A 26,819-nucleotide genomic window follows, 5' to 3' on the forward strand; every position below is an offset into this window, starting at 1 on the left:
CTTGAGGTCTACAGAACGACTGAGGCACCAACGTCAGAATCCCAGCATGGTGACATCATCCCTCTGCACTGGAACTCTGATGTTCAGTGCGTGCGTCAGCACTATGACAGGTACTAATGCAGGGGCCATTATACAGCTTGGGGACTAATGCAGGGGCCATTATACAGCTTGGGGACTAATGCAGGGGCCATTATACAGCTTGGGTACTAATGCAGGGGCCATTATACAGCTTGGGTACTAATGCAGGGGCCATTATACAGCTTGGGGACTAATGCAGGGGCCATTATACAGCTTGGGTACTAATGCAGGGGCCATTATACACCTTGGGTACTAATGCAGGGGCCATTATACAGCTTGGGTACTAATGCAGGGGCCATTATACAGCTTGGGGACTAATGCAGGGGCCATTATACAGCTTGGGGACTAATGCAGGGGACATTATACAGCTTGGGGACTAATGTACGGGCCATTATACAGCTTGTGGACTAATGCAGGGGCCATTATACAGCTTGGGTACTAATGCAGGGGCCATTATACAGCTTGGGGACTAATGCAGGGGCCATTATACAGCTTGGGTACTAATGCAGGGGCCATTATACAGCTTGTGGACTAATGCAGGGGCCATTATACAGCTTGGGGACTAATGCAGGGGCCATTATACAGCTTGGGTACTAATGCAGGGGCCATTATACAGCTTGTGGACTAATGCAGGGGACATTATACAGCTTGGGGACTAATGCAGGGGCCATTATACAGCTTGTGGACTAATGCAGGGGCCATTATACACCTTGGGTACTAATGCAGGGGCCATTATACAGCTTGGGGACTAATGCAGGGGCCATTATACAGCTTGGGGACTAATGCAGGGGCCATTATACAGCTTGGGGACTAATGCAGGGGCCATTATACAGCTTGGGGACTAATGTACGGGCCATTATACAGCTTGTGGACTAATGCAGGGGCCATTATACAGCTTGTGGACTAATGCAGGGGCCATTATACAGCTTGGGTACTAATGCAGGGGCCATTATACAGCTTGGGGACTAATGCAGGGGCCATTATACAGCTTGTGGACTAATGCAGGGGCCATTATACAGCTTGTGGACTAATGCAGGGGCCATTATACAGCTTGGGTACTAATGCAGGGGCCATTATACAGCTTGGGGACTAATGCAGGGGCCATTATACAGCTTGTGGACTAATGCAGGGGCCATTATACAGCTTGTGGACTAATGCAGGGGCCATTATACTACTTAAAGATTAATGCGGGAGCTATTATACAGCTTGGGGACTAATGTACGGGCCATTATACAGCTTGTGGACTAATGCAGGGGCCATTATACAGCTTGTGGACTAATGCAGGGGCCATTATACTACTTAAAGATTAATGCGGGAGCTATTATACAGCTTGGGTACTAATGCAGGGGCCATTATACAGCTTGTGGACTAATGCAGGGGCCATTATACAGCTTGTGGACTAATGCAGGGGCCATTATACAGCTTGGGTACTAATGCAGGGGCCATTATACAGCTTGTGGACTAATGCAGGGGCCATTATACAGCTTGGGGACTAATGCAGGGGCCATTATACAGCTTGGGTACTAATGCAGGGGCCATTATACAGCTTGTGGACTAATGCAGGGGCCATTATACAGCTTGTGGACTAATGCAGGGGCCATTATACAGCTTGTGGACTAATGCAGGGGCCATTATACTACTTAAAGATTAATGCGGGAGCTATTATACAGCTTGGGGACTAATGCAGGGGCCATTATACAGCTTGGGTACTAATGCAGGGGCCATTATACAGCTTGGGTACTAATGCAGGGGCCATTATACAGCTTGTGGACTAATGCAGGGGCCATTATACAGCTTGGGGACTAATGCAGGGGCCATTATACAGCTTGGGTACTAATGCAGGGGCCATTATACAGCTTGTGGACTAATGCAGGGGCCATTATACAGCTTGTGGACTAATGCAGGGGCCATTATACAGCTTGGGGACTAATGCAGGGGCCATTATACAGCTTGGGTACTAATGCAGGGGCTATTATACAGCTTGGGGACTAATGCAGGGGCCATTATACAGCTTGTGGACTAATGCAGGGGCCATTATACAGCTTGGGGACTAATGCAGGGGCCATTATACAGCTTGGGTACTAATGCAGGGGCCATTATACAGCTTGGGGACTAATGCAGGGGCCATTATACAGCTTGTGGACTAATGCAGGGGCCATTATACAGCTTGGGGACTAATGCAGGGGCCATTATACAGCTTGGGGACTAATGCAGGGGCCATTATACAGCTTGTGGACTAATGCAGGGGCCATTATACAGCTTGTGGACTAATGCAGGGGCCATTATACAGCTTGGGTACTAATGCAGGGGCCATTATACAGCTTGTGGACTAATGCAGGGGCCATTATACAGCTTGTGGACTAATGCAGGGGCCATTATACAGCTTGGGGACTAATGCAGGGGCCATTATACAGCTTGGGTACTAATGCAGGGGCCATTATACAGCTTGGGGACTAATGCAGGGGCCATTATACAGCTTGTGGACTAATGCAGGGGCCATTATACAGCTTGTGGACTAATGCAGGGGCCATTATACAGCTTGGGTACTAATGCAGGGGCCATTATACAGCTTGTGGACTAATGCAGGGGCCATTATACAGCTTGTGGACTAATGCAGGGGCCATTATACAGCTTGGGGACTAATGCAGGGGCCATTATACAGCTTGGGTACTAATGCAGGGGCCATTATACAGCTTGGGGACTAATGCAGGGGCCATTATACAGCTTGTGGACTAATGCAGGGGCCATTATACAGCTTGGGTACTAATGCAGGGGCCATTATACAGCTTGGGTACTAATGCAGGGGCCATTATACAGCTTGTGGACTAATGCAGGGGCCATTATACAGATGGGGACTAATGCAGGGGCCATTATACAGCTTGTGGACTAATGCAGGGGCCATTATACAGCTTGTGGACTAATGCAGGGGCCATTATACTACTTAAAGATTAATGCGGGAGCTATTATACAGCTTGGGTACTAATGCAGGGGCCATTATACAGCTTGGGGACTAATGCAGGGGCCATTATACAGCTTGTGGACTAATGCAGGGGCCATTATACAGCTTGGGGACTAATGCAGGGGCCATTATACAGCTTGGGGACTAATGCAGGGGCCATTATACAGCTTGTGGACTAATGCAGGGGCCATTATACAGCTTGTGGACTAATGCAGGGGCCATTATACAGCTTGGGTACTAATGCAGGGGCCATTATACAGCTTGTGGACTAATGCAGGGGCCATTATACAGCTTGTGGACTAATGCAGGGGCCATTATACAGCTTGGGGACTAATGCAGGGGCCATTATACAGCTTGGGTACTAATGCAGGGGCCATTATACAGCTTGGGGACTAATGCAGGGGCCATTATACAGCTTGTGGACTAATGCAGGGGCCATTATACAGCTTGTGGACTAATGCAGGGGCCATTATACAGCTTGGGTACTAATGCAGGGGCCATTATACAGCTTGTGGACTAATGCAGGGGCCATTATACAGCTTGTGGACTAATGCAGGGGCCATTATACAGCTTGGGGACTAATGCAGGGGCCATTATACAGCTTGGGTACTAATGCAGGGGCCATTATACAGCTTGGGGACTAATGCAGGGGCCATTATACAGCTTGTGGACTAATGCAGGGGCCATTATACAGCTTGGGTACTAATGCAGGGGCCATTATACAGCTTGTGGACTAATGCAGGGGCCATTATACAGCTTGGGTACTAATGCAGGGGCCATTATACAGCTTGTGGACTAATGCAGGGGCCATTATACAGATGGGGACTAATGCAGGGGCCATTATACAGCTTGTGGACTAATGCAGGGGCCATTATACAGCTTGTGGACTAATGCAGGGGCCATTATACTACTTAAAGATTAATGCGGGAGCTATTATACAGCTTGGGTACTAATGCAGGGGCCATTATACAGCTTGGGGACTAATGCAGGGGCCATTATACAGCTTGTGGACTAATGCAGGGGCCATTATACAGCTTGTGGACTAATGCAGGGGCCATTATACAGCTTGTGGACTAATGCAGGGGCCATTATACAGCTTGTGGACTAATGCAGGGGCCATTATACAGCTTGGGTACTAATGCAGGGGCCATTATACAGCTTGTGGACTAATGCAGGGGCCATTATACAGCTTGTGGACTAATGCAGGGGCCATTATACAGCATGGGTACTAATGCAGGGGCCATTATACAGCTTGTGGACTAATGCAGGGGCCATTATACAGCTTGTGGACTAATGCAGGGGCCATTATACAGCTTGTGGACTAATGCAGGGGCCATTATACAGCTTGGGGACTAATGCAGGGGCCATTATACTACTTAAAGATTAATGCGGGAGCTATTATACAGCTTGGGGACTAATGCAGGGGCCATTATACAGCTTGTGGACTAATGCAGGGGCCATTATACAGCTTGGGTACTAATGCAGGGGCCATTATACAGCTTGGGGACTAATGCAGGGGCCATTATACAGCTTGGGTACTAATGCAGGGGCCATTATACACCTTGGGTACTAATGCAGGGGCCATTATACAGCTTGGGTACTAATGCAGGGGCCATTATACAGCTTGGGTACTAATGCAGGGGCCATTATACAGCTTGTGGACTAATGCAGGGGCCATTATACAGCTTGGGTACTAATGCAGGGGCCATTATACAGCTTGGGGACTAATGCAGGGGCCATTATACAGCTTGGGTACTAATGCAGGGGCCATTATACAGCTTGTGGACTAATGCAGGGGCCATTATACAGCTTGGGTACTAATGCAGGGGCCATTATACAGCTTGGGGACTAATGCAGGGGCCATTATACAGCTTGGGGACTAATGCAGGGGCCATTATACAGCTTGTGGACTAATGCAGGGGCCATTATACAGCTTGGGTACTAATGCAGGGGCCATTATACAGCTTGTGGACTAATGCAGGGGCCATTATACAGCTTGGGTACTAATGCAGGGGCCATTATACAGCTTGGGGACTAATGCAGGGGCCATTATACAGATGGGGACTAATGCAGGGGCCATTATACAGCTTGTGGACTAATGCAGAGGCCATTATACAGATGGAGACTAATGCAGGGGCCATTATACAGCTTGGGGACTAATGCAGGGGCCATTATACAGCTTGTGGACTAATGCAGGGGCCATTATGCAGCTTGGGGACTAATGCAGGGGCCATTATACAGCTTGGGGACTAATGCAGGGGCTTTTATACAGCTTGTGGACTAATGCTGGGGCCTTTATACAGCTTGGGTACTAATGTACGGGCCATGTGAACTAATGCAGGGGCCATTATACTGTTTGTGGACTAATGCAGGAGCCATTATACAGCTTGTGGACTAATGCACGGGCCATTATACAGCTTGGGGACTAATATGGAAGCCATTATACTGCTTAAAGATTAATGCGGGAGCTATTTTACAGCTTGGGGACTAATGCAGAGGCCATTATATGGCTTGGGGACTAATGCAGAGGCCAATATACAGCTTGGGGACTAATGCAGGGACCATTATACAGTTTGGGAGCTAATGTGGAGGGTGGGGCATTATGCTGTTTGGAAGCTAATGTGGGAACCATTATATAGTTTGGGGACTAATGTTGGGGCCCTTATACAGTTTGATGGCTATTGTGGGACTCATTGTATTTTGGGCAAACAGTGGGGACCTCATGCTGTGCATAGGGAAGCTGTGAGCCCATCATACTGTGTATAGTGGACAGGGCTGCCACTAGGAATTTCGGGGCCCCATACTGACAAAATTTTTGGGGCCCCCTTGAGACTCCGCCCAGGCTCCACCCCTCGAACTGTCCACAGTCCTACCGCTCTCTCTTGGAAAAACTCGACTTCTCACCAATCCCACATTATCAGTTCCCATCACCAGATCACACATATAGCCAGCAGCTTTTGTTTTGGCCACATATTTTTTTAAGCCGCCACAGGGTAGACACTTTTGGCCAGGCCCTACTCTACTCTAACCTATTAAATATTTGTTAAAATATGCAATACAATTTAGGTATATTTTTATTTATTTTTCAATTTTTAAAATAACAAATAACCAATAATATCACATACAAGGAACAAATACCGCTACACCATGTCCAGACTACATATTACTACCACAGTGACCGAATAATATCACATACAAGGAACAAATACTGCCACACCATGACCAGACCACATATTACCACCACAAAGTGACCAAATAATAGCACATACAAGGGACAAATACCACCGCACCATGCCCACACCACATATTACCACCACATGGTGACTGAATACTACAATACTGATCATTAGTAAAAAAACATAATACTATCACCATAAGTGCCATAATACATAGGAGATCTGTACTTAGTATGCAGTGTCTGTGTACAGGTAATATAGTGATCAATGACATTATACACAGGAGCTCTGTATATAATGTACAGGTAATACAGTGATCACTGGTGACATTATACACAGGACCTCTGTATATACAGTTGTGGCCAAAAGTATTGACACCCCTGCAATTTTGTCATATAATACTCAGTTTCTTCCTGAAAATGATTGCAAACACAAATTCTTTGGTATTATTATCTTCATTTAATTTGTCTTAAATGAAAAACACAAAAAGAATTGTCCTAAAGCCAAATTGGATATAATTCCACACCAAACATAAAAAAGAGGGTGGACAAAAGTATTGGCACTGTTCGAAAAATCATGTGATGCGTCACTTATTTGTGTAATTAACAGCACCTGTAACTTACCTGTGGCGCCTAACAGGTGTTGGCAATAACTAAATCACACTTGCAGCCAGTTGACATGGATTAAAGTTGACTCAACCTCTGTCCTGTGTCCTTGTGTGTACCACATTGAGCATGGAGAAAAGAAAGAAGACCAAAGAACTGTCTGAGGACTTGAGAAACCAAATTGTGAGGAAGCATGAGCAATCTCAAGGCCTACAAGTCCATCTCCAAAGACCTGAATGTTCCTGTGTCTACCGTGAGCAGTGTCATCAAGAAGTTTAAAGCCCATGGCACTGTGGCTAACCTCCCTAGATGTGCACGGAAAAGAAAAATTAACAAGAGATTTCAACACAAGATTGTGCGGATGTTGGATAAAGAACCTCGACTAACATCCAAACAAGTTCAAGCTGCCCTGCAGTCCGAGGGTACAACAGTGTCTACCCGTACTATCCGTCGGAGTCTGAATGAAAAGGGACTGTATGGTAGGAGACCCAGGAAGACTCCACTTCTTACCCCGAGACATAAAAAAGCCAGGCTGGAGTTTGCCAAAACTTACCTGAAAAAGCCTAAAACGTTTTGGAAGAATGTTCTCTGGTCAGATGAGACAAAAGTAGAGCTTTTTGGGCAAAGGCATCAACATAGAGTTTACAGGAGAAAAAAAGAGGAATTCAATAAAAGAACACGGTCCCTACAGTCAAACATGGCAGAGGTTCCCTGATGTTTTGGGGTTTTGCTGCCTCTGGCACTGGACTGCTTGACCGTGTGCATGGCATTATGAAGTCTGAAGACTAACAACAAATTTTGCAGCATAATGTAGGGCCCAGTGTGAGAAAGCTGGGTCTCCCTCAGAGGGCATGTGTCTTCCAGCAGGACAATGACCCAAAACACACTTCAAAAAGCACTAGAAAATGGTTTGAAAGCACTGGAGACTTCTAAGGTGGCCAGCAATGAGTCCAGACCTGAATCCCATAGAACACCTGTGGAGAGATCTAAAAATGGCAGTTTGGAGAAGGCACCCTTCAAATATCAGGGATCGGGAGCAGTTTGCCAAAGAAGAATGATCTAAAATTCCAGCAGAGCATTGTAAGAAACTCATTGATGGTTACCGGAAGCGGTTGGTCGCAGTTATTTTGGCTAAAGGTTGTGCAACCAAGTATTAGGCTGAGGGTGCCAATACTTTTGTCTGGCCTATTTTTGGAGTTTTGTGTGAAATGATCAATGTTTTGCTTTTTGCTTCATTCTCTTTTGTGTTTTTTCATTTAAGACAAATTAAATGAAGATAATAATACTAAAGAATTTGTGATTGCAATCATTATCAGGAAGAAACTGAGTATTATCTGACAGAATTGCAGGGGTGTCAATACTTTTGGCCACAACTGTAGTATACAGTGTATAGTGTCAGTGTATAGGTAACACACTAACTCACCAGTGATGTCTCTAGGTGAAGTCCTTCATCCTTGCTTTTCATCTTTCATCCAGCACAGATCGCAATCACGTCTTCCAGGCTGGACTCGTCTCTGCAGGAAATAACACAGCTATCTAGAGCTCGGCTTGCAGAACACATTACTTTTTTTTCCCCAAATTCTACATTACACCACATAAAGAAAAAAAGGTGACATAGTGAGTGCACAGTAACAGGACCGCCCTCCCATTTAAAACAGTATACTCAAAAAATTAAATACATCACTGCAGTAATAATATCCCTTAATTAGCCCCTATGGTAATAATATCCCCCATCCTGACCCCCGTGTGTCTCATTCCTGGCTTCAGTCATATGTTCTCCCATCCCACCCTCATGAGTATCCATCCTGCCCCATCTGTCTCCATCGTATCCATCCTGTCCCATGATCTCCAATCATGCCGTGTCTCACATTCTGCCCCCTCCTGTGTCTTACTGTCACATTCTGCCCCTCCTGTGTCTCACTGTCACATTCTGCCCCCATGTCCTGCATTCTGCCCCCATGTCCTGCATTCTGCCCCCGTGTCCTGCATTCTGCCCCCGTGTCCTGCATTCCGCCCCAGTGTCCAGCATTCCGCCCCAGTGTCCAGCATTCCGCCCCAGTGTCCAGCATTCCGCCCGATCGTCCAGCATTCCGCCCGATCGTCCAGCATTCCGCCCGATCGTCCAGCATTCTGCCCCAGCGTCCAGCATTCTGCCCCAGTGTCCAGCATTCTGCCCCCGTGTCTGCACCCATGTCTTCATTCTGCCCCAGTGTCTTGCATTCTGCCCCCGTGTCTAGCATTCTGCCCCCGTGTCTATCATTCTACCCCCGTGTCTAGCATTCTACTCCCGTGTCCAGCATTCTACCCCCGTGTCCAGCATTCTACCCCCGTGTCCAGCATTCTACCCCCGTGTCCAGCATCCTACCCCTGTGTCCAGCTGTGACGGTTGTCTGCGAATCTGGGCTGCAGTAGGAACAGCGCCCCGAGTAACCTCGAGACCCTTAACCCCTATACAGGGATCTGGAATTGTAGCAAGGCCCAGGGGGTAGCTGTCTGGTGGAGCAGTGGACCAGAGCAGGACGGCCGCCAAGGGGGTTAAAACTAAAACCCGTAATCGTAGTCAGGAGGCAGGAGTCGGAGGCTGGAGGGCAGCAGAGGTGCAAGTCAGCAGGCAGAAGAAGAGTCAAAAGTCTGGGCCAAGGTCAGTAAAACCAGAAGGGCAGCAAAGGTACAGAATCAGCAGGCAGCAGAAGGGTCAGGAATCCAAGCGAAGGTCAGCGTAAAAAAATCGGAAGAGAGGCAAAGGTACAAAAACGGCAATCAATAGAATAGTCAGAAATCCAGGCTGAGGTCAGAGTTAACTATAGCAATTCACAGAGTAACACGCAGGGGAACCAAGAATATATCCGGCAGCTTGCAAGACCAGTCCCAAGGTAATTGAGGGATCAGGTCATCCCTCACAGGTTCCCGGACTGATGATGTAATTAGGACCGCCCCAGGACCAGGCCAGATGGTGATGCAGTAAGCCCTACATGACTGACAGAGGGGCAGAGTCTGCGCCCACCAGATGCCTGTGCAGGAGCCTCTTCTCTGTCACCACCCTCACCCAGGGGCGAACCACGGTGCCTCCCAGTGGCCGAGGCAGGAACAGCCGTCCCCGAGTCCGACGGCGACGCGACGGTCCGGCGCCTCCTAGCGGCCGAGACCGGAACAGCAGGCCCCGAGTCTGGTGGCGACGTGTCAGTCCGGCCCCTCCTTGTGGCCGAAGCCGGAACAGCAGGCCCTGAGTCTGACAGAGACGTGACACCAGCATTCTGCCCCTGTGTCCAGCATTCTGCCCCAGATTCCAGCATTCTGCCCCAGTGTCCAGCATTCTGCCCCCATGTCTGCATTCTGCCCTAGCGTCCAGCATTCTACCCCAGCGTCCAACATTCTGCCATATGTCTTGCAGTCTGCCCCAGTGTCCAGCATTCTGCCCGTGTCCAACATTCTGCCCCATGTCTGCATTCTGCCCCAGCGTCCAGCGTTCTGTCCCAGTGTCCACCATTCTACCACCCGTGTCTGCATTCTGCCCCAGTGTCCAGCATTCTGCCCGGATCCACAGCATTCTACCCCCGTGTCTTCATTCTGCCCCAGCATCCAGCATTCTGCCCCAGCATTCTGCCCCAGTGTCCAGCATTCTGCCCCAGTGTCCAGCATTCTACCCCTGTGTCTGCATTCTGCCCCAGTGTCCAGCATTCTACCCCCGTGTCTGCATTCTGCCCCAGTGTCCAGCATTCTGCCCCATGTCCAGCATTCTGCCCCAGCATCCTGCCTTCTGCCCCCGTCTCACAGTCTGCCCTGGATCGCCGCTCTCAAAATTAAATTAAAAAAACAAACAAGTTCTTACCTGGCCGTGCTCCAGCGGTGAGGCTCCGTCCCTCCACGCAGCTGAAGCGTGCACTCACCGATGACTAACAGTGACGTCAGATGCCGGCGATGTGCGCTGCGGCTGTTAACTATTGACGTGCGGGCCGGCGGGCCCGCATGTCAATAGCGTTTCGTCACCGCAGCGCCGCGCTAAGGGCCCGGTTTACCTGCCGGGAGGGGCCCGGTCAGCAGAGGAGACCGGGACCGATGTGGGCCCCCTCTGCCCACCGGGCCCCATACGCCAGTCAGGGCAGTAATGCCCTGATGGCGGTCCTGATATCGGAGCTGTGGGCCCATCATACTGTGTATGGGGAGCTGTAGGCCCACCATACATTGCATATAGGAGCTGTGGGCCCACCATACGGGGCATAGGGGAGCTCTGGGCCCACCATACCTTGCATAGAGGAGCTGTGGGCACACCATACAGAGTATAGGGGAGCACTGCTGAAGTGAATCAATTTTCCAGAAAAGATGATGAGCAAAAGTTTTTCTTATTTCACAATGCATTTCAACACCGTATCTGCACCTTTTACAAGTGGAAAAATAAAATGTTGACTTATATTGCAGTTTGCCAGGAAATGCTATAGAGTATATAATATAAATAATATTTCAGTGCAAGGTTACTGACAAATATTTTTATTCTTGGCAGATGACTGTACTAGGAGCATAGAGGGCTGTCTAATATTCTCAGATTTTTCAGCTGATAATCTTAATATCACACCAAATACTTGTGAAGTACATGCCATTATAACACATACACCTCAAGATCTCATCAGAAAAAATCTGTCCTCTGATCCTTTTCAGCAAGTTTTTTTTTCTTCTTCATCAAAGACAAATATGGAAAACAAAAGTCACTTAAGCGCTGTTGAACATGAAATAGTTTACATAGAGGAGAAACGTTTTGTATGTTCAGACTGTGGGAAATATTTTAACCAGAAAACACATCTTGAAGCACATCTGAAAATGCACTCAGGTGAAAAGCCATTTTCATGTTCAGAATGTGGGAAATGTTTTACACATAAATCAAGTCTTGTTATACATCGGAGAATACACACAGGGGAGAAGCCATTTTCATGTTCAGAATGTGGGAAACGTTTTACAAAGAAATCGTGTCTTGTTAGACATCAGAGAATACACACAGGAGAGAAGCCATTTTTATGTTCAGAATATGGGAAACGTTATAGTGAGAAATCCTTACTTGTTAGACATCAGAGAATACACACAGGTGAGAAGCCATTTTCTTGTTCAGAATGTGGAAAACGTTTTACCACAAAACCATGTCTTGTTACACATCTGAAAAATCACATAGGGTATAAGCCATTTTCATGTTCAGAATGTGAGAAACGTTTTACAACAAAATCATGTCTTGTTGCACATCTGAAAAATCACACAGGGGTTAAGCCATTTTCATGTTCAGAATGTGGGAAACGTTTTTGTGAGAAATACTTACTTGTTAGACATCAGAGAATCCACTCAATTGCGAAGCCATTTTCATGTTCAGAATGTGGGAAATGTTTTATAACGAAATTGTGTCTTGTTACACATCAGATGAGACACACAGGGGTGAAGCCATTTTCATGTTCAGAATGTGGGAAATGTTATAGTCAGAAATGCTTACTTGTGGAACATCAGAGAATTCACACAGGAGAGAAGCCACTTTCTTGTTCAGAATGTGGAAAATGTTTTACAACAAAATCATGTCTTGTTACACATCAGATGTTACACTCAGGGGTGAAGCCATTTTCATGTTCAGAATGTGGGAAATGTTTTAATCGGAAAGCACATCTTGTTTCACATCTGAAAAATCACACAGGGGAGAAGCCTTTTTCATGTTCAGAATGTGGGAAATGTTTTACGGAAAGATCAAATTTTGTTACGCATCAGAGAATTCACACAGGGGAGACGCCATATTCATGTTCAGAATGTGGGAAATGTTTTAATCATAAAGCACATCTTGTTTCACATCTGAAAAATCACACAGGAGAGAAGCCATTTTCATGTTCAGAATGTGGGAAACATTATAGTGACAAATATAAACTTCTAACACATCAGAGAGTTCACACAGGTGAGAAGCCATTTTCATGTTCAGAATGTGGGAAACATTATAGTGACAAATATAAACTTCTAACACATCAGAGAGTTCACACAGGTGAGAAGCCATTTTCATGTTCAGAATGTAGGAAACATTATAGTGACAAATATAAACTTCTAACACATCAGAGAGTTCACACAGGAGAGAAGCCTTTCTCATGTTCAGAGTGTGGGGAATGCTATTGTACGAAATATGATCTTGCTAAACATCACAGAGTTCACACAGGGGAGAATCCATTTTCTTGTTCAGAATGTGGGAAATGTTTTACAGATAAATCCGGTCTTGTTAGACATCAGAAAGTACACACAGGAGAGAAACCTTTTTCATGTTCAGAATGTGGGAAATTTTTTACACAAAGATCAAGTTTAGTTACGCATCAGATGAGTCACACAGGAGAGAAACCATTTTCTTGTTTAGAATGTGGGAAACCTTTTACAAAGAAATCAAGTCTGGTTAGACATCAGAAAATACACACAGGGGAGAATCCATTTTCATGTTCTGAATGTGTGAAATGTTTTAATCAGAAAACACATCTTAAAGGACATCTAAAAACTCACACAAGAAAGTAGCCATTTTTTTTCTCAAATACAAAGTTTTATTGATTTTGTAACAGCATTATATTACAATAAAGAGAAAATCAAAGTCTGGAAGACGAAGAACAGAAAAAATGGATATATAGATTTCATTCCATAAAGCATGAAAGGATATGAGTAAAGAGAGATAATCATGGTACAAATATAAGTGAAACTGGTTTTGAATATGGATAAGCAAGATGCTTAAGGTATTGGAGGCAAAGAGAAGACAAAGGAAAAACAAGGGGATATATTTGTATTCATTACTTTATAGAGTATATTGGTGTTAACGTCCTGGCTCGGCGAGGCAAGCCTCCAGGAGTGGACCCTCTGGATCGTGGCACCGAGGGGCCCCTGGGTGAGCAACTAGGTGAAACCGACCCCTATACAGGGATCGTTAGGAGCAGGCCCAGAGGTTTGAGTACCACGATAGCCAGTAACAGGAGGGGCGACTCTGAAAGGACTGGAGTAGGACTGTAGGCAAGGACCACGGAACAACAGGATGGTGCAGTAAATGGGAGACAGGACTGAAGCAGGACTGCAGGTTAGGTTCACAACACAACAGAGGCTGGACAGACATCTGTAGAACTGTAGGCAAGGACCACGGAACAACAGGATGGTGCAGGACACGGGAGACAGGACTGAAGCAGGACTGCAGGTGAGGTTCACAACACAACAGAGGCTGGACAGACATCTGACTGGGATGATTTAGCGAATCCTGCTTTGAGCATGGGGTTGGACCAGATGGCCCAGGAGGTCCCTTCCAACTCTACGATTCTATGATTCTACAACAGGAGACAGGACTGGAGTAGGACTGCAGGCGGGAACCACGGAACAACAGGACAGAACAGGACACGGGAGATAGAACTGGAGCAGGACTGCAGGCGGGGACCACGGAACAACAGGACAGAGCAGGACACAGGAGACAGGACTGGAGCAGGTCTACAGGAGAGGACCACGGGACAGCAGGTGTCATGCTCGCCATGTCTGTTATACCTCATGACCCTAGAGCAGTGTGCACACTCACCTCATGTCTGCTGAGCTGCAAGATGACTGTGTTTCTGCTTTGCCTTCTGTGATCTTCGCGTCATGTCTAGAATCCCTGATCATGTGTCTTTCCTAGGATCCTGCACTGTCTGGTTCTGCAATCATCTTGTCATGTCTGAAACCTTGATCATGTGATGTTTCCTAAGATCCTGCACTGTCTGTTTCTGTGATCATCTCGTCATGTCTGAAACCCAGATCATGTGACTGCGCTCTGTGATCCTAGAGCATCTGAACCAGGAAGTTCTCCCCTGGTCCTGACCCGGAAGAGGAGGTGCTATGCCCTATATTAGACCGCCCCTTCCTGTGCTCAGGGCCTGAGTATTGTGTCGTGTCCCTGCATGGCTACTTGGTCTGTGGGGCACTCCCTCTATTCTGTGCCCGTGCACCTAGCTCTGTCGTGCGTCTCTGCACACGCTCTGTGCTCGTACTGCGTCTCTTCTCCCGTGCCTTGTCTTATGTTTGTCCGTTGTGCCATGTTCGTCCTTGTCCTGCTTGGACTTGTAGTCCTTCTGTTATTCTCTGCCTTGCCTGTTTTCGCTATGCCTTGTTTCGTACCTTGACTTGCTCTGCCTTGTTCCTTCCTATGGTCTCAGTCTTTGTTTGCTCTGCCTCGCTCTCTCCTATGGTGCTCTGTAGTGCTCCCTGGCACACGCACCATCCCTCCTTTCTTTCCTTTTGTGCTCTTTTCCATGTCTAGTCCCAAGGCTCTGCCTTGGCCCGGCTCTGGGCTTCGGCCTACGCTCCGTTGCTAGACTCTTTCCCTATTATGCTCTCTTGCACATTTCTAGGCTAGTCCCAAGGTTCTCCCTTGGCCCGGCTCTGGGCTTCGGCCTACGCTCCGCTGCTAGCTCTGTTCTTGCTCTGACCTGATTCCGTGTTTCTGCCTATGCTTCCATCCCTGGTTCTGTACTCTGTCTAAGCTCTGCCTGGTTTCTCGTCTTGTCTTCCCTTGCTCTGTTTCTTCGTGTGTCCTTTGCATGCGCCTGGCCTTCCTAGCCTCCTGTTTGTGCCTCAGCCGTGCCCGCTTGCTTGTGCCTCAGCCGTGCTCGTCGGTCAGTGACAGCTGTGTCGCCTGCCATGCCTCAGCCGGGTTCACTGGAGTCTTGCCCGTCTGTCAGCGGCGCAGCCCGATCAGCTAGCCAGTGCCCCAGCCGTGCCCTCTGTGCTCCCTTGCACTTCACGATGTTTCTGCACTGTGCTCTGCGTGCTCTCTAAAGCACGCGCAGGCCCTCGCCTGCCTATGGCATACCTCCCCGTGCTTCTGTAAAAGTACGCGCAGGCCTTGCCATGTCCCCTGTTGTGCCCTCTTGCACGCATGGGCCCTAACCCTGTCCTGGAACCCTGACCCTGGCGTGCCTCTCTGCACGCGCAGGACTCTGCCTCGCCTGACCCTGGCGTGCCCCTTTGCACGCGCAGGACTCTGTCTAGTACCTTGTGCCTTGGCGTGTCTCTACACACGCACCCTGTCTCGTTTTGTGAACCCTGGCGTGTCCCCTACACACGCACCTTGCCTTGCACCTAGCCTTGAACCCTGGCGTGTCCCCTACACACGCACCTAGCCTTGGACCTTGGCGTGTTCCCTAACACGCACCATGCCTGGATATCTGACGTTCCTCCTTGCCTGAACCCTGGTTTGCCTGCCGGATTCCCGGAACCTGCCGATCGCTGCCAGAGAACGTAAGCTGGATGACTGTGGCCTGATGTCCGCAGCCTGATGCCTTGATCATGTCTATCGTTGCCTGCGGTCCGGAGTCTGATGCCATTGTGCCTGTACCTAGGTGTGCCACCTGGCACGTACCATGCTATGGACCTTGGCGTGCCCACGCACGCCCTTTGCACGTTTTGCTTGTTCTCACGTTTTTACACTGAATGTGATCCTGAAGATCTTAATGAAGATACCTTGCACTTACCTCTTGTCTTGTCTTGTTTCCTGCCTGTCCCTGGTCGTCAGACACTCCCGCAGTGTCCCCCTGAGCCGGCTGTCTGGTCCCAGCAGTCGTGGTGGCTCACCCCCTTGGTCTTGCCCCTGACACTCCCTGTACAGGGGGTGGGTTCTCACTAGGTCAGCTCGCCCTAGGTGGGTGGGTGCCACGGCCCAGAAGGTCCACTCTAAAAAGGAAAATGGGCTCAGCAGAAGCTGAGTCTGTCACAGCAGGAGGCAGGACTGGAGTAGGACTGCAGGAGTGGACCATGAGACAACAGGAGGCAGGACCGGAGTAGGACTGCAGGAGGGCAGCACAGGGACACAGGACCGGAGCAGGGACTGCAGCAACAGAAGCAAGGGATCACCAGAGACAAAAGAGTAGCGGGCCTAACGTGCATATGTAACACAAAGATCAGGCGCCTCCATTACAGGAGGGTGGCCTAATATACCCAGGCATCTCCTCCCATTGGTCCGGCGGTGCTTCCGGGTCAGGGCACCGCCGGAGAACAAGGAGGAGGGAGACGGCCTACGGCGCATAGCGTGCAATGACGCCATCGGCCACAGACCAGTCAGAGGAGGACGCCTCGGCTGTCGGCCGGCGAGAGGCTGCGGCGCAGGAGCGGAGAGGTAAGTATAAGGAGGCGCGACAGGGGCTGTGACAATTGGATTACAATCAGGATGTTAGGACCTCAATTAGCGGGAAAGTATTTGACAATTTGTTGGTCTAGGAGAGTGCAAAGAAGGGACAAACTAAGGCACCTTGGGATATTTTGGTAAAGTGGAAAAGGGGGGAAGGTTTCCCAATGAATCCCTGAAATAGCGGTTGTAATAGTCTCTTCTTGTGTTTGAGCCATCAGTTTTTCCATAGCATGGATTCTAGCCATCTCAACGTACCATTCTTCTAAAGAAGAGGAGTCTACTGACTGCCAGTGACGTATTATTTATACACCTTTTTAGGCATAGAAAACATGTATAACAGTGTAGCTTCTGGTGTTTTAGGTACTTATACTCCTGTCACCTCCTTATTAACTCTGACCATTCCTGGAAAGCCCCCAGAGCCAGGCAACACCACCATATATATGACTTCTTCCCCACATGCACCCCGCTACGCCATCATAGAATAGATACCTCAGGGAACCATACAGTGTCAGACTGGGGAGGCAAGAGCCCACCAGTAACAATTATTTTGGGGGCCCACTTTTCACCTGCATGCAAATATTACGCTACCCCTGTTTACAATGTACATTTTCTCTATATAATAATAAACTAGGTACTTTGGTTAATGAATGAGGAGATGCTGCTTTTTTTCCGTACAGAGTAAATCATGTGAATTATGCCAAGTACTGCCCATATAGTGGGGTTAGGGGCCCGTGTCTGCACAGGGGCCCACCGGGTAATTCTCCTGTTCCCCTATGGGCCAGTCCAAGCCTGGAACCATATTTACAAAGTGGGGGGGACCCAGTACCACCTTGCACTTTTATAGCTTGTTTCTTGTAATTTAGTGGCGATAGCCGATTTGTGGGAGAGGAAAAACAGTTTATCTCACTGCTCCTTCGTAAATATTCTAAGGAGCTCAGTCTCCCAAGCCTTGCAAAATGGAAGGAGGTTTTCTCGATCTGGGCTTGTCAACAATTTGTAGATCCCCGAGATGGAATACATTTCAAAAGGGGATAATGGACAGGCGATTTCAGAGTGATCTATTTCAAGTGTTTATTTCTGTTAATGTTGATGACTATGGCTTACAGCCAATGAAACCCCAAAAGTCATTCTCAGTAAATTAGAATACTTTATAACACCAGCTTGAAAAATGAATTTAAAGTGAGCGTTTCAATGCAGTCCTATCCGCGATTCCGCAGGAATAATGAACATGCTGCGGAATCCCATAGGATTGCATGTGATGTGTTTTAATAGCGATTTTAAGCATTTCCTCTGCAGGGAAAAAGCGTCAAAAATGCTTAAAAAAATCAACGTGTGCACACAGCCTTACAATACCTGCCTGCACAGAGACGTATCTAGGGGGGCAGCCAGAGCATGTGCCCCGGGCGCAGCTGGGCCGCCTAATGCGGCAGTCCGCAGTGTCTCCCCTGGCGGCAGCATTCTGACGCCTCCCCGGGCTCGGAGTCGGCCGTTCTCTGTGTCAGCTGTCAAGCTGACAGCCGGCGCAGTGAAGCTGCAGTGCACCAGCTCCCAGGGATCAATTGTACTGGCGTATGTCATGTGATCACGCTGCTGACGTCACTCGCTGGCGCCCAGAGCGAACACTGGTGGTAAGTGTGCTCCACTGTGGAGTGAGGGGGTACATAATGTGTGGGGGGATTTGGAGTGGGGATGGGGGGATTTAATGTGTGGGGATTTGGAGTGGGGATGGGGGTACTTAATGTGTGTGGGGGATTTGGAGTGGAGATGGGGGTTATTTATTGTGTGGGGAGATTTTGAGTGTGGGTGGGGGAGATTTAATTGTGTGCGGGGATTTGGAGTGGGGATGGGGGAAGTTAATGTGTGTGGGGGATTTGGAGTGGGGATGAGGGGATTTTGAGTGGGGAAGGGGGATTTGGAGTGGGGATGGGAGGATTTAATGTGTGGAGAGATTTGAGGACACAAAATGAAGATTATGTACATATGAGGGCATGTATGAGGAAACAGTATGGGGGATGGGTGCAGACAGTATGGGGAGCGAACGGGTAAATGTATGTGGACACAGTATGAGTAGCGATGGAAAAATGTATGTGGACACAGTATGGGGAGTCGGGTATGTGTGAGCAGACAGTATAGAGAGTGAGGGGGTAAATATATGAGGAGACAGTATGGTGAACAGGTGGGATGTTAGAGGAGACAGTATGAGGAGGGAAGGGAATAGTGTGAGGCGATAGTATATTGCAGGTATTTTTATTCAGGAGAATTATAATGACTCTTCTATCTTTAAGGGCATCGTATGGAGATTTGCTGCAGAAGACTGGAGAAGATGGAAGTCTGCAGAGATGGCTGTGGATGAGAAAACTCATCATGGGGTCTGGACAAGAAGAAGAAAAGAAGGAGAATGACTCCAGAGACGACGACATCTATAAGGTACCTGGATGTAAATGTTATTTGTGTTACTAATTCTCATGTTTTTATTTATGTTAGGAACATTAAAGGGGTTGTCCAGGTTTGTGCTGAGTCTGCAGTCATTCTATGTGACTGCAGACTTCTGAATTCTCACAGTGCTCACCGAACGCTGTTAGGATTCTCTCGTGCCGGTAATTTACATACATACGGTCACATGCTGACTAGACATGTGGGGCCTCACTCAATGAAAATGAACGGAGCGAGGCCAGGCACGTCTAGTCGGAATGTGGCCAGAAGTATACAAATCACATGCTTGTGCTTACATGACTGTACATCGGCAAGGAAGAATCCTAAATGTATGCAGTGCATTCATTGTGAAAATTCAGAAGCCTGCAATGTCAGGATCCAGCTCTGCTGGTTCCAACAGTCATCACATGGACAGTTCACTCATATGCGATTTTCATACTTATGGTCCTGTGACAACAAGCTTCTCCTGCTTCTTTCAGTTTTTCACTGAACATTGAGAGCATTAGGGAGAGCAGCTCGTGGGTACATGGCTAGGTGTGCAAATTGCATGTGTGAGGGGAAAGGGTGGGCGCCGAACCGAATTCTTGCACCAGGTGCTAGAAAGCCTAGATACACCTCTGTGCCTGCACCTGCTGTTAGTGTCATGTTCCTTTGGGTGCCAGCTGCTACTCCAGACGCTGCCCTGGAGTGATACCTGGCAGCCACCTGCTGCACAATCCTGACTTCAATACTTGTTATATGAACAAACATATTTTTATTACATCAAAAAAGCACATGAATATACAGTGCCTTGCGAAAGTATTCGGCCCCCGGGACCATTTCAACCTTTTCCCACATATCGTGCATCAAACATAAAGATACCAAATGTAAATTTTTGGTGAAGAATCAACAAGTGGGACACAATTGTAAAGTTGGATGAAATTTATTGGTTATTTTAAATTTTTGTGGAAATTCAAAAACTAAGGCGTACAATATTATTCGGCCCCTTTAACTTAATACTTTGTTGCGCCACCTTTTGCTGCGATTACAGCTGCAAGTCTCTTGGGGTATGTCTCTATCAGTTTTGTACATCGAGAGACTGAAATTCTTGCCCATTCTTCCTTCGCAAACAGCTCGAGCTCAGCGAGGTTTGATGGACCAAAAATTTACATTTGGTATCTTTATGTTTGAAGCATATGTGGGAAAAGGTTGAAACGTTCCAGGCAGGGCTGTGGAGTCGGTAAGCCAAACCTGCGACTCCGACTCCGACTCCTCAATTTCCCTTACACCGACTCCAACTCCGACTCCACGACTCCGACTCCGACTCCCACACATATTGCTTATATTTAAGTGAAAAATTTATTGTAGTACAGTGTGAATCTCAGACATTTAATCATTTTTATGATCCAATAATCAAGATATTTAGATAGAACAGAATATATATTGGTGTACTACCCGGTTTTCATTCTTTTTGGTACAGATACGATATGGATAGACAGATATGGATAAATGGATAGATAGAGCAGATTTCTAATCTGCTTTTGCTATTGAAAACATTATCTATGAGCTCAAAAACCTTTCAGGTGATGCAGTTTTTTAAAAAGATGATCAGCTTTTGCAGCTGAAAAACGTATCCTCAAAAAACACAGGAAAAATGCTGTGTGTGAATGTAGCCTTAGATCAGGAATATAACAGCCATTTATAGGACATTTCATAACTTTCCCAAACTCCTATGAAAAAATATTCAGCACATCCTGCATTGAATTACTGTACCCAATTTATTATATATTTTAGGAGTCGGAGTCGGTCCATTTTATACCGACTCCAACTCCGACTCCGACTCCACCAAAATGAGCACCGACTCTGACTCCACGACTCCGACTCCACAGCCCTGGTTCCAGGGCGCCGAATACTTTCGCAAGGCACTGTACATATGAGAATCGGTAACAAGACAAGGAGTTTATGGGGAGGGATTGGCAAACAAAAAACGAAGAGGTGGAGAGAGCAATCCGGACAAGGAAAAGTTAATTAATTCACAAAGTGCTAGTGCATGAGTGAAATAAGGGTACTAGAAATATCACCATTATCCTAACCCATAACAAGGTCTATAAAGTACCCAAAAATAATAATAGCCTGCACCTTATAGGGTCTCTCACAAATACAAGAGATTGCCCTTACCCATAGTTCCTCTCCAGGACACCACACAACGCAACCCCAATGTGCGTTTCGCGTTTGCCTCTTTGGGGGCCATGTTTAATTAAGATCAGCTTTAATAAGCTGATCTTAGATAGACCAGTCAGTATGTGTAAAGGTGATGCACAGCTATCGACGCATGTGTCCCATCAGTCGCCCGGAAACTGCGTCACATCCAGCAATCCATGGTGATGCGGGACACGGGGAAATCCCCAATTACGTCATTGACCCGTACACGTCACTGAAGGGTGCCGAGTGCGATGCTCAGGCTGTATGAAGATGGGAGACATGCGCACCTCTCACATCCTTCTCAGTGAACAGAGTGCATATCGGAAAAAGAGCCATCTTAAGTGTGTGCCCAAAAGAGGGCAAGTATTTCAATGCTGTGCACACAAAAAAACAGAGCAATGAGGAGATATGTATATCTTCACCGGATTATCAATGTAATTAATAGTGTGATCACTAATAAAAAACATTCCGTGCAAATGCAAAAGAGTGACCATGCATTTTCCAAGAAATCTACAATAAATGTAGACAACATATCTAAACAATGTGCTAAAATTTTTGCAGATAAGCATTCAATGATGTGATTATATGCATATAAGAATTATAACAAGTAAATATATGTATTATATTAGAAAATTAAAATTAGAAATATAAAGTAACGACATCTTGAATCTTGAGACTGTTGTCATGAAAAATAGTGATTAAGACAGTCCCGAATCCTCGATGCTCATGAAACGTATTAGACATTTGGGGCTTGAATAGACAGTAAATACATGATACACTAAGGCACTAAAAAAACAAGGACACAATTAAAATACAAAAAAAAAAAATAAAAGCCAAAGGTTAAAAAAAGAAAAGGAACAAAGCTCAATTGCTCATTCAAGCCCACCAGTACCATAGTATGAAGAATAGAGATCCATTTTGCACTTTTTTTGTGCAAGGACACGCTTATAGTCCCCACCTCTGATTCCCAAATGGATGCGATCAATCCCCCACACTTTTTTAATTCATTAGGATTACAATTGTTTTTTGATCTAAAATGGCATGGAATCGTTTTGAGAGTACTAGGATCAACTACGTCATGCACAGCCACAATGTCCCTAACATGCTCGCATGTCCTCACACGTAACTCTCTGGATGTTAATCCAATATATATCAGATTACAAGGACAGCGAACATAATAGACCACACAAGTCGTGCTGCACGTGATATAGTCTCCGATCCTTTACTCCTTTTGACCATCCGACAGTGTAAAGGATAATGCCCGAGTGTGGTTCTTGCACGCCAGGCAATCACCACAAGGGAAAAAAAATAACGTTCTTTTGATTTGGAGGTTTTTGAGGTTTCATTACATAATGACTCCTACAAAGAATATCCTTCAGGTTCCTTCTCCTACATGCGGTCATTAATGACCATTTCGAGAGATTTTTTTGAAAGGACAGGATCAGTCGTAAGTATAGACCAATGTCTCTTTAAAATGGTACGCATAATATTCCATTGATGGTTGTAGGTTGAAATAAAGCGAATTCCTATATCTCTTTGTGGCTTATTTCTAGAAGACAGCAAGTCACCTCTAGCTGCTTTTTTAGCCTTCAAGTATCCGTGTCTGATACTTCTTCCACTGTATCCTCTATCTCTGAATCTCTGCCAAAGGTCCACAGCCTGGTTCTCAAAAAGCTTCTCTGAAGTACAAATTCTTTTAGCATGAAAAAATTGGCCCCCTGGAATAGCTTTGATAGTAGAGCTCTGTTGAGCCGAAGAACCATGTAGTAACGCATTGACTGATATTTGTTTCCGGAACTTATCAGTATAGATACGTCCATTTGTTTGCACTCTGAGCTCAATATCCAAGAAAGAAATAATTTCCTTGTTAGATGTATATGTGAGCTTAATGTTAGAATATCATCAATAAAGTGATTCTATCCAAGGATCTGGGGGGAGGCATGTGCATCGTCCAGGGAAATCCCCCTCTCCCAATATCCAGGGAAGAGATTAGCATAAGACAGTGCACACGCCGCCCCCATTGCTGTACCACGTCTCTGTAGATCATAGCGATCCTTGTATGTAAAGACATCGTGAGTCAGTATGAACCGAAAAAGTCCAGCACCAGCTCACACATATCCGCATCCAGGTTACTGGCCTCTAAGAAAAATCGTTCTGCTTCAAGTCCTTCCTCATAGCGGTTGCTGGTATATAAAGACTCAACATTCGCCATTACGAGTAACATCAGAATCTAAGGATAGATCATCCAGCCTCCTCCCCCCCTCTTGTCCTTGTGCCCACAAGTTGAAATTTTTACTCAATTGGTGACGGGTGATTTTAAAACCATTAAAAATAACAGGAAAAGGGATAATCTCACCCCACTTCAACAGAAGCATTAGATGAAATTAAATCCCTTGATGACGTCATCAAACCAGCGGATAAGGGGGGAAATGTGGTTATTTGGCCGATGGAGAAATATGATCGCAAGGCATTTAAACAACTTTGTAATAGAGAGACCTACACCCAGTTTCCTGAAAATCCCTTATCTGTGTTTAAAACTAAACTAACCTATATATTGGAGATTGCCTTTGAGAGAGGCATTATTTCAAAGAAATTCTTTGAGGGACTGCTAGTCAATTTTGCGGTGATCCCAACTTTCTATCTCCTGCCCAAGGTCCACAAGGAGTCCGATTGTCTTTGGCATAGGAGGGCTTTGTGACCCCCGCCTGTAAATTCATAGAACATTATCTCAATCCACAGGTGGAGACACTGCCCTCCTATGTCAGGGACACTACGCATGTTCTGAGGAGGCTGGATGGTCTATGCTGTAATAAGCCCCGAAAGGCAGTGGCCGCATCTTATTGCGGAAAAACGAGGTGACAGGTTCCCTATAACTTGAAGTTGGACTCTTTCTTGAAACGCATCAATTCAAACATCAGAGATGGGACAGATACAGTCATGGCCTTAAGTGTTAGCACTCTTGAAATTGTACAAGAAAATGAATTATTTCTCTCAGAAAATGTATTACACGTTTTGTTATACATATGTTTATTTTCTTTGTGTGTACTGGATCAATATAAAAAAAGGCAAAATGGACATAATTTCACAAGAAAAACTGGGCTGGACAAAATTTTTGCACTTTCAACTTAATGTTTGGTTGCACACCCTTTGTAATAGATAACTGCAAACAATTGCTTCCTATACCTCTCAAATGGAATTTTGGACCACTCTTTTGAATACTGCTCCAGGTCTCTCATATTTGAAGGGTGCCTTCTCCCAACAGCAATTTTAAGATTTCGCCACAGTTGTTCAGTGGGATTTAGATAAGGACTCATTGCTGGCTATTTCAGAACTCTCAAGCGCTTTGTATCCATTATTTCAGTGTGCTTCTTGAAAAATGTTTGGGTTCATTGTCCTGCTGGAAGATCCATGAACTAGGACGCAAACCCAGTTTTTGCTTTCTGACACTGAGGCACTACATTGTGACCCAAAATCCTTTGTTAATCTTCAGATTTCTAGATACTTTGCACATAGTTAAGGCACCCAGTGGAGAGGCAGAAAGCTGACCCCAAAATATCTTTGAACTTCCACCATATTTGACTGTAGGTACTGTGTTGTTTTCTATGTAGGCCTCATTCCCTTTTCGGTAAAAATTGAATGATGAACTTTATAAAAAAAAGCTCTATCTTGGTCTCATCTGTCCAAAAGACGCTTTCCCAGAAGGATTTTGCTGTCAGGATTCCTGTTCGTCTACAAATTTGACCACTAGTGGTTGCTATTGTTCACCTTGATACTTCTGCTGCAATTCCACTCCTTCCCACTGAAAGCTGTTGCTGCGTTCTGCAATTGCCCTTTGCTAAGATGGCAGATTCTGAACCTGTGGAATCTATCTTTTCTGTTTAGGCATACTGGGTGCCACATGGATCTCACTCATTGCTTGAGTATTGTGTCTAGCTGTTAGTTTACTTCCAGTCACAGCACTCAAAAGAAAAAGGAGGGCGGACAGCATTCACTAAGCTGGACTCTCATTTAAATTCCAAGGAACCAACCTGGAGTATCCACAGCATCATAAAAAGAAGAAAACAGTGTACAGTCCAGGGTGATGAATTCCAAAAGTCAAGTTTATTCCACCATCAAATAACAACTTTTCAGCCTCTTACAGGTGTTTATCAAGTATTTACTTCATAAAGACCTGTAACAGGTCGAAAGGTGGTTGATGGCGGAATAAACTTGACTTTTGGAATTCATCACCCTGAACTGGACACTGTTTTATCCAGTTTCTGCACTGTTTTGCCCAGACTGTTCTCACCTAACTCTGGATTGTTTTCTACAACTCCTTTGCTATCTTTAACGACTTACTTATGATAATAATAATAATCTTTATTTTTATATAGCGCTAACATATTCCGCAGCGCTTTACAGTTTGCACACATTATCATCACTGTCCCCGATGGGGCTCACAATCTAAATTCCCTAACAGTATGTCTTTGGAATGTGTGAGGAAACCGGAGTACCCGGAGGAAACCCACGCAAACACGGGGAGAACATACAAACTCCTTGCAGATGTTGTCCTTGGTGGGATTCGAACCCAGGACCCCTGCGCTGCAAAGCTAACCACTGAGCCACCGTGCTGGCCCTTATGATACCACTTGCTCATTTGTCCACTAGATTCCAGCAGTCCTACACCCATTACAGGATACTCAAGCTCATCATGGAAGCTTCCAATGGAGGAACATTGTAGGTTTATGTTACTAAGATGAACTGTTTGCATGTCTGCACAGATGTTGGTAAGCAAATATCAAAACCAAAATAAATATAATTTGAAGCTCCGGCATCCCATAACGTTCAAATTTTTGACAAGTTATGCAGGAGCTACAGAATATTGTACAGCAGTCTGAGAAGATCCTTCAATTTTAAAATCAACATATAGCTCAAGCCTTTCCACCCACCCTTCCTCTCCCACCTTTCAGGTTTGGTGGAGACCATGACAAATTTTTTGGATTTATAATAATAATAATCTTTATTTTTATATAGCACTAACATATTCCGCAGCGCTTTACAGTTTGCACACATTATCATCACTGTCCCCGATGGGGCTCACAATCTAAATTCCCTATTAGTATGTCTTTGAAATGTGGGAGGAAACTGAAGTACCCGGAGGAAACCCACGCAAACACAGGGAGAACATACAAACTTCTTGCAGATGTTGTCCTTGGTGGGATTCGAACCCAGGACTCCAGCGCTGCAAGGCTGCAGTGCTATCCACTGAAACCAGTATATATCGT

General features: G+C 46.2%; 1 protein-coding gene across 1 annotated transcript in view; it reads left to right on the forward strand.

The window, feature by feature from the left end:
* Nucleotides 1–11,244: 11,244 nt before the first annotated feature.
* LOC141051161 (uncharacterized) overlaps nucleotides 11,245–26,819 on the forward strand; it is a 74,602-nt gene continuing 59,027 nt past the window's right edge. Inside the window, exons 1-2 of the mRNA XM_073548026.1 lie at nucleotides 11,245–13,324; nucleotides 26,203–26,271. Of these exons, the coding sequence (XP_073404127.1) occupies nucleotides 11,505–13,324; nucleotides 26,203–26,271 (1,889 nt within the window). The 5' untranslated portion in view covers nucleotides 11,245–11,504. The remainder of the gene's footprint in view (nucleotides 13,325–26,202; nucleotides 26,272–26,819) is intronic.

Source organism: Dendrobates tinctorius, unplaced genomic scaffold (genome assembly GCF_039654945.1).
Source record: "Dendrobates tinctorius isolate UK_male_01 unplaced genomic scaffold, ASM3965494v1 ptg000155l, whole genome shotgun sequence".
Lineage (NCBI taxonomy): Eukaryota > Metazoa > Chordata > Amphibia > Anura > Dendrobatidae > Dendrobates > Dendrobates tinctorius.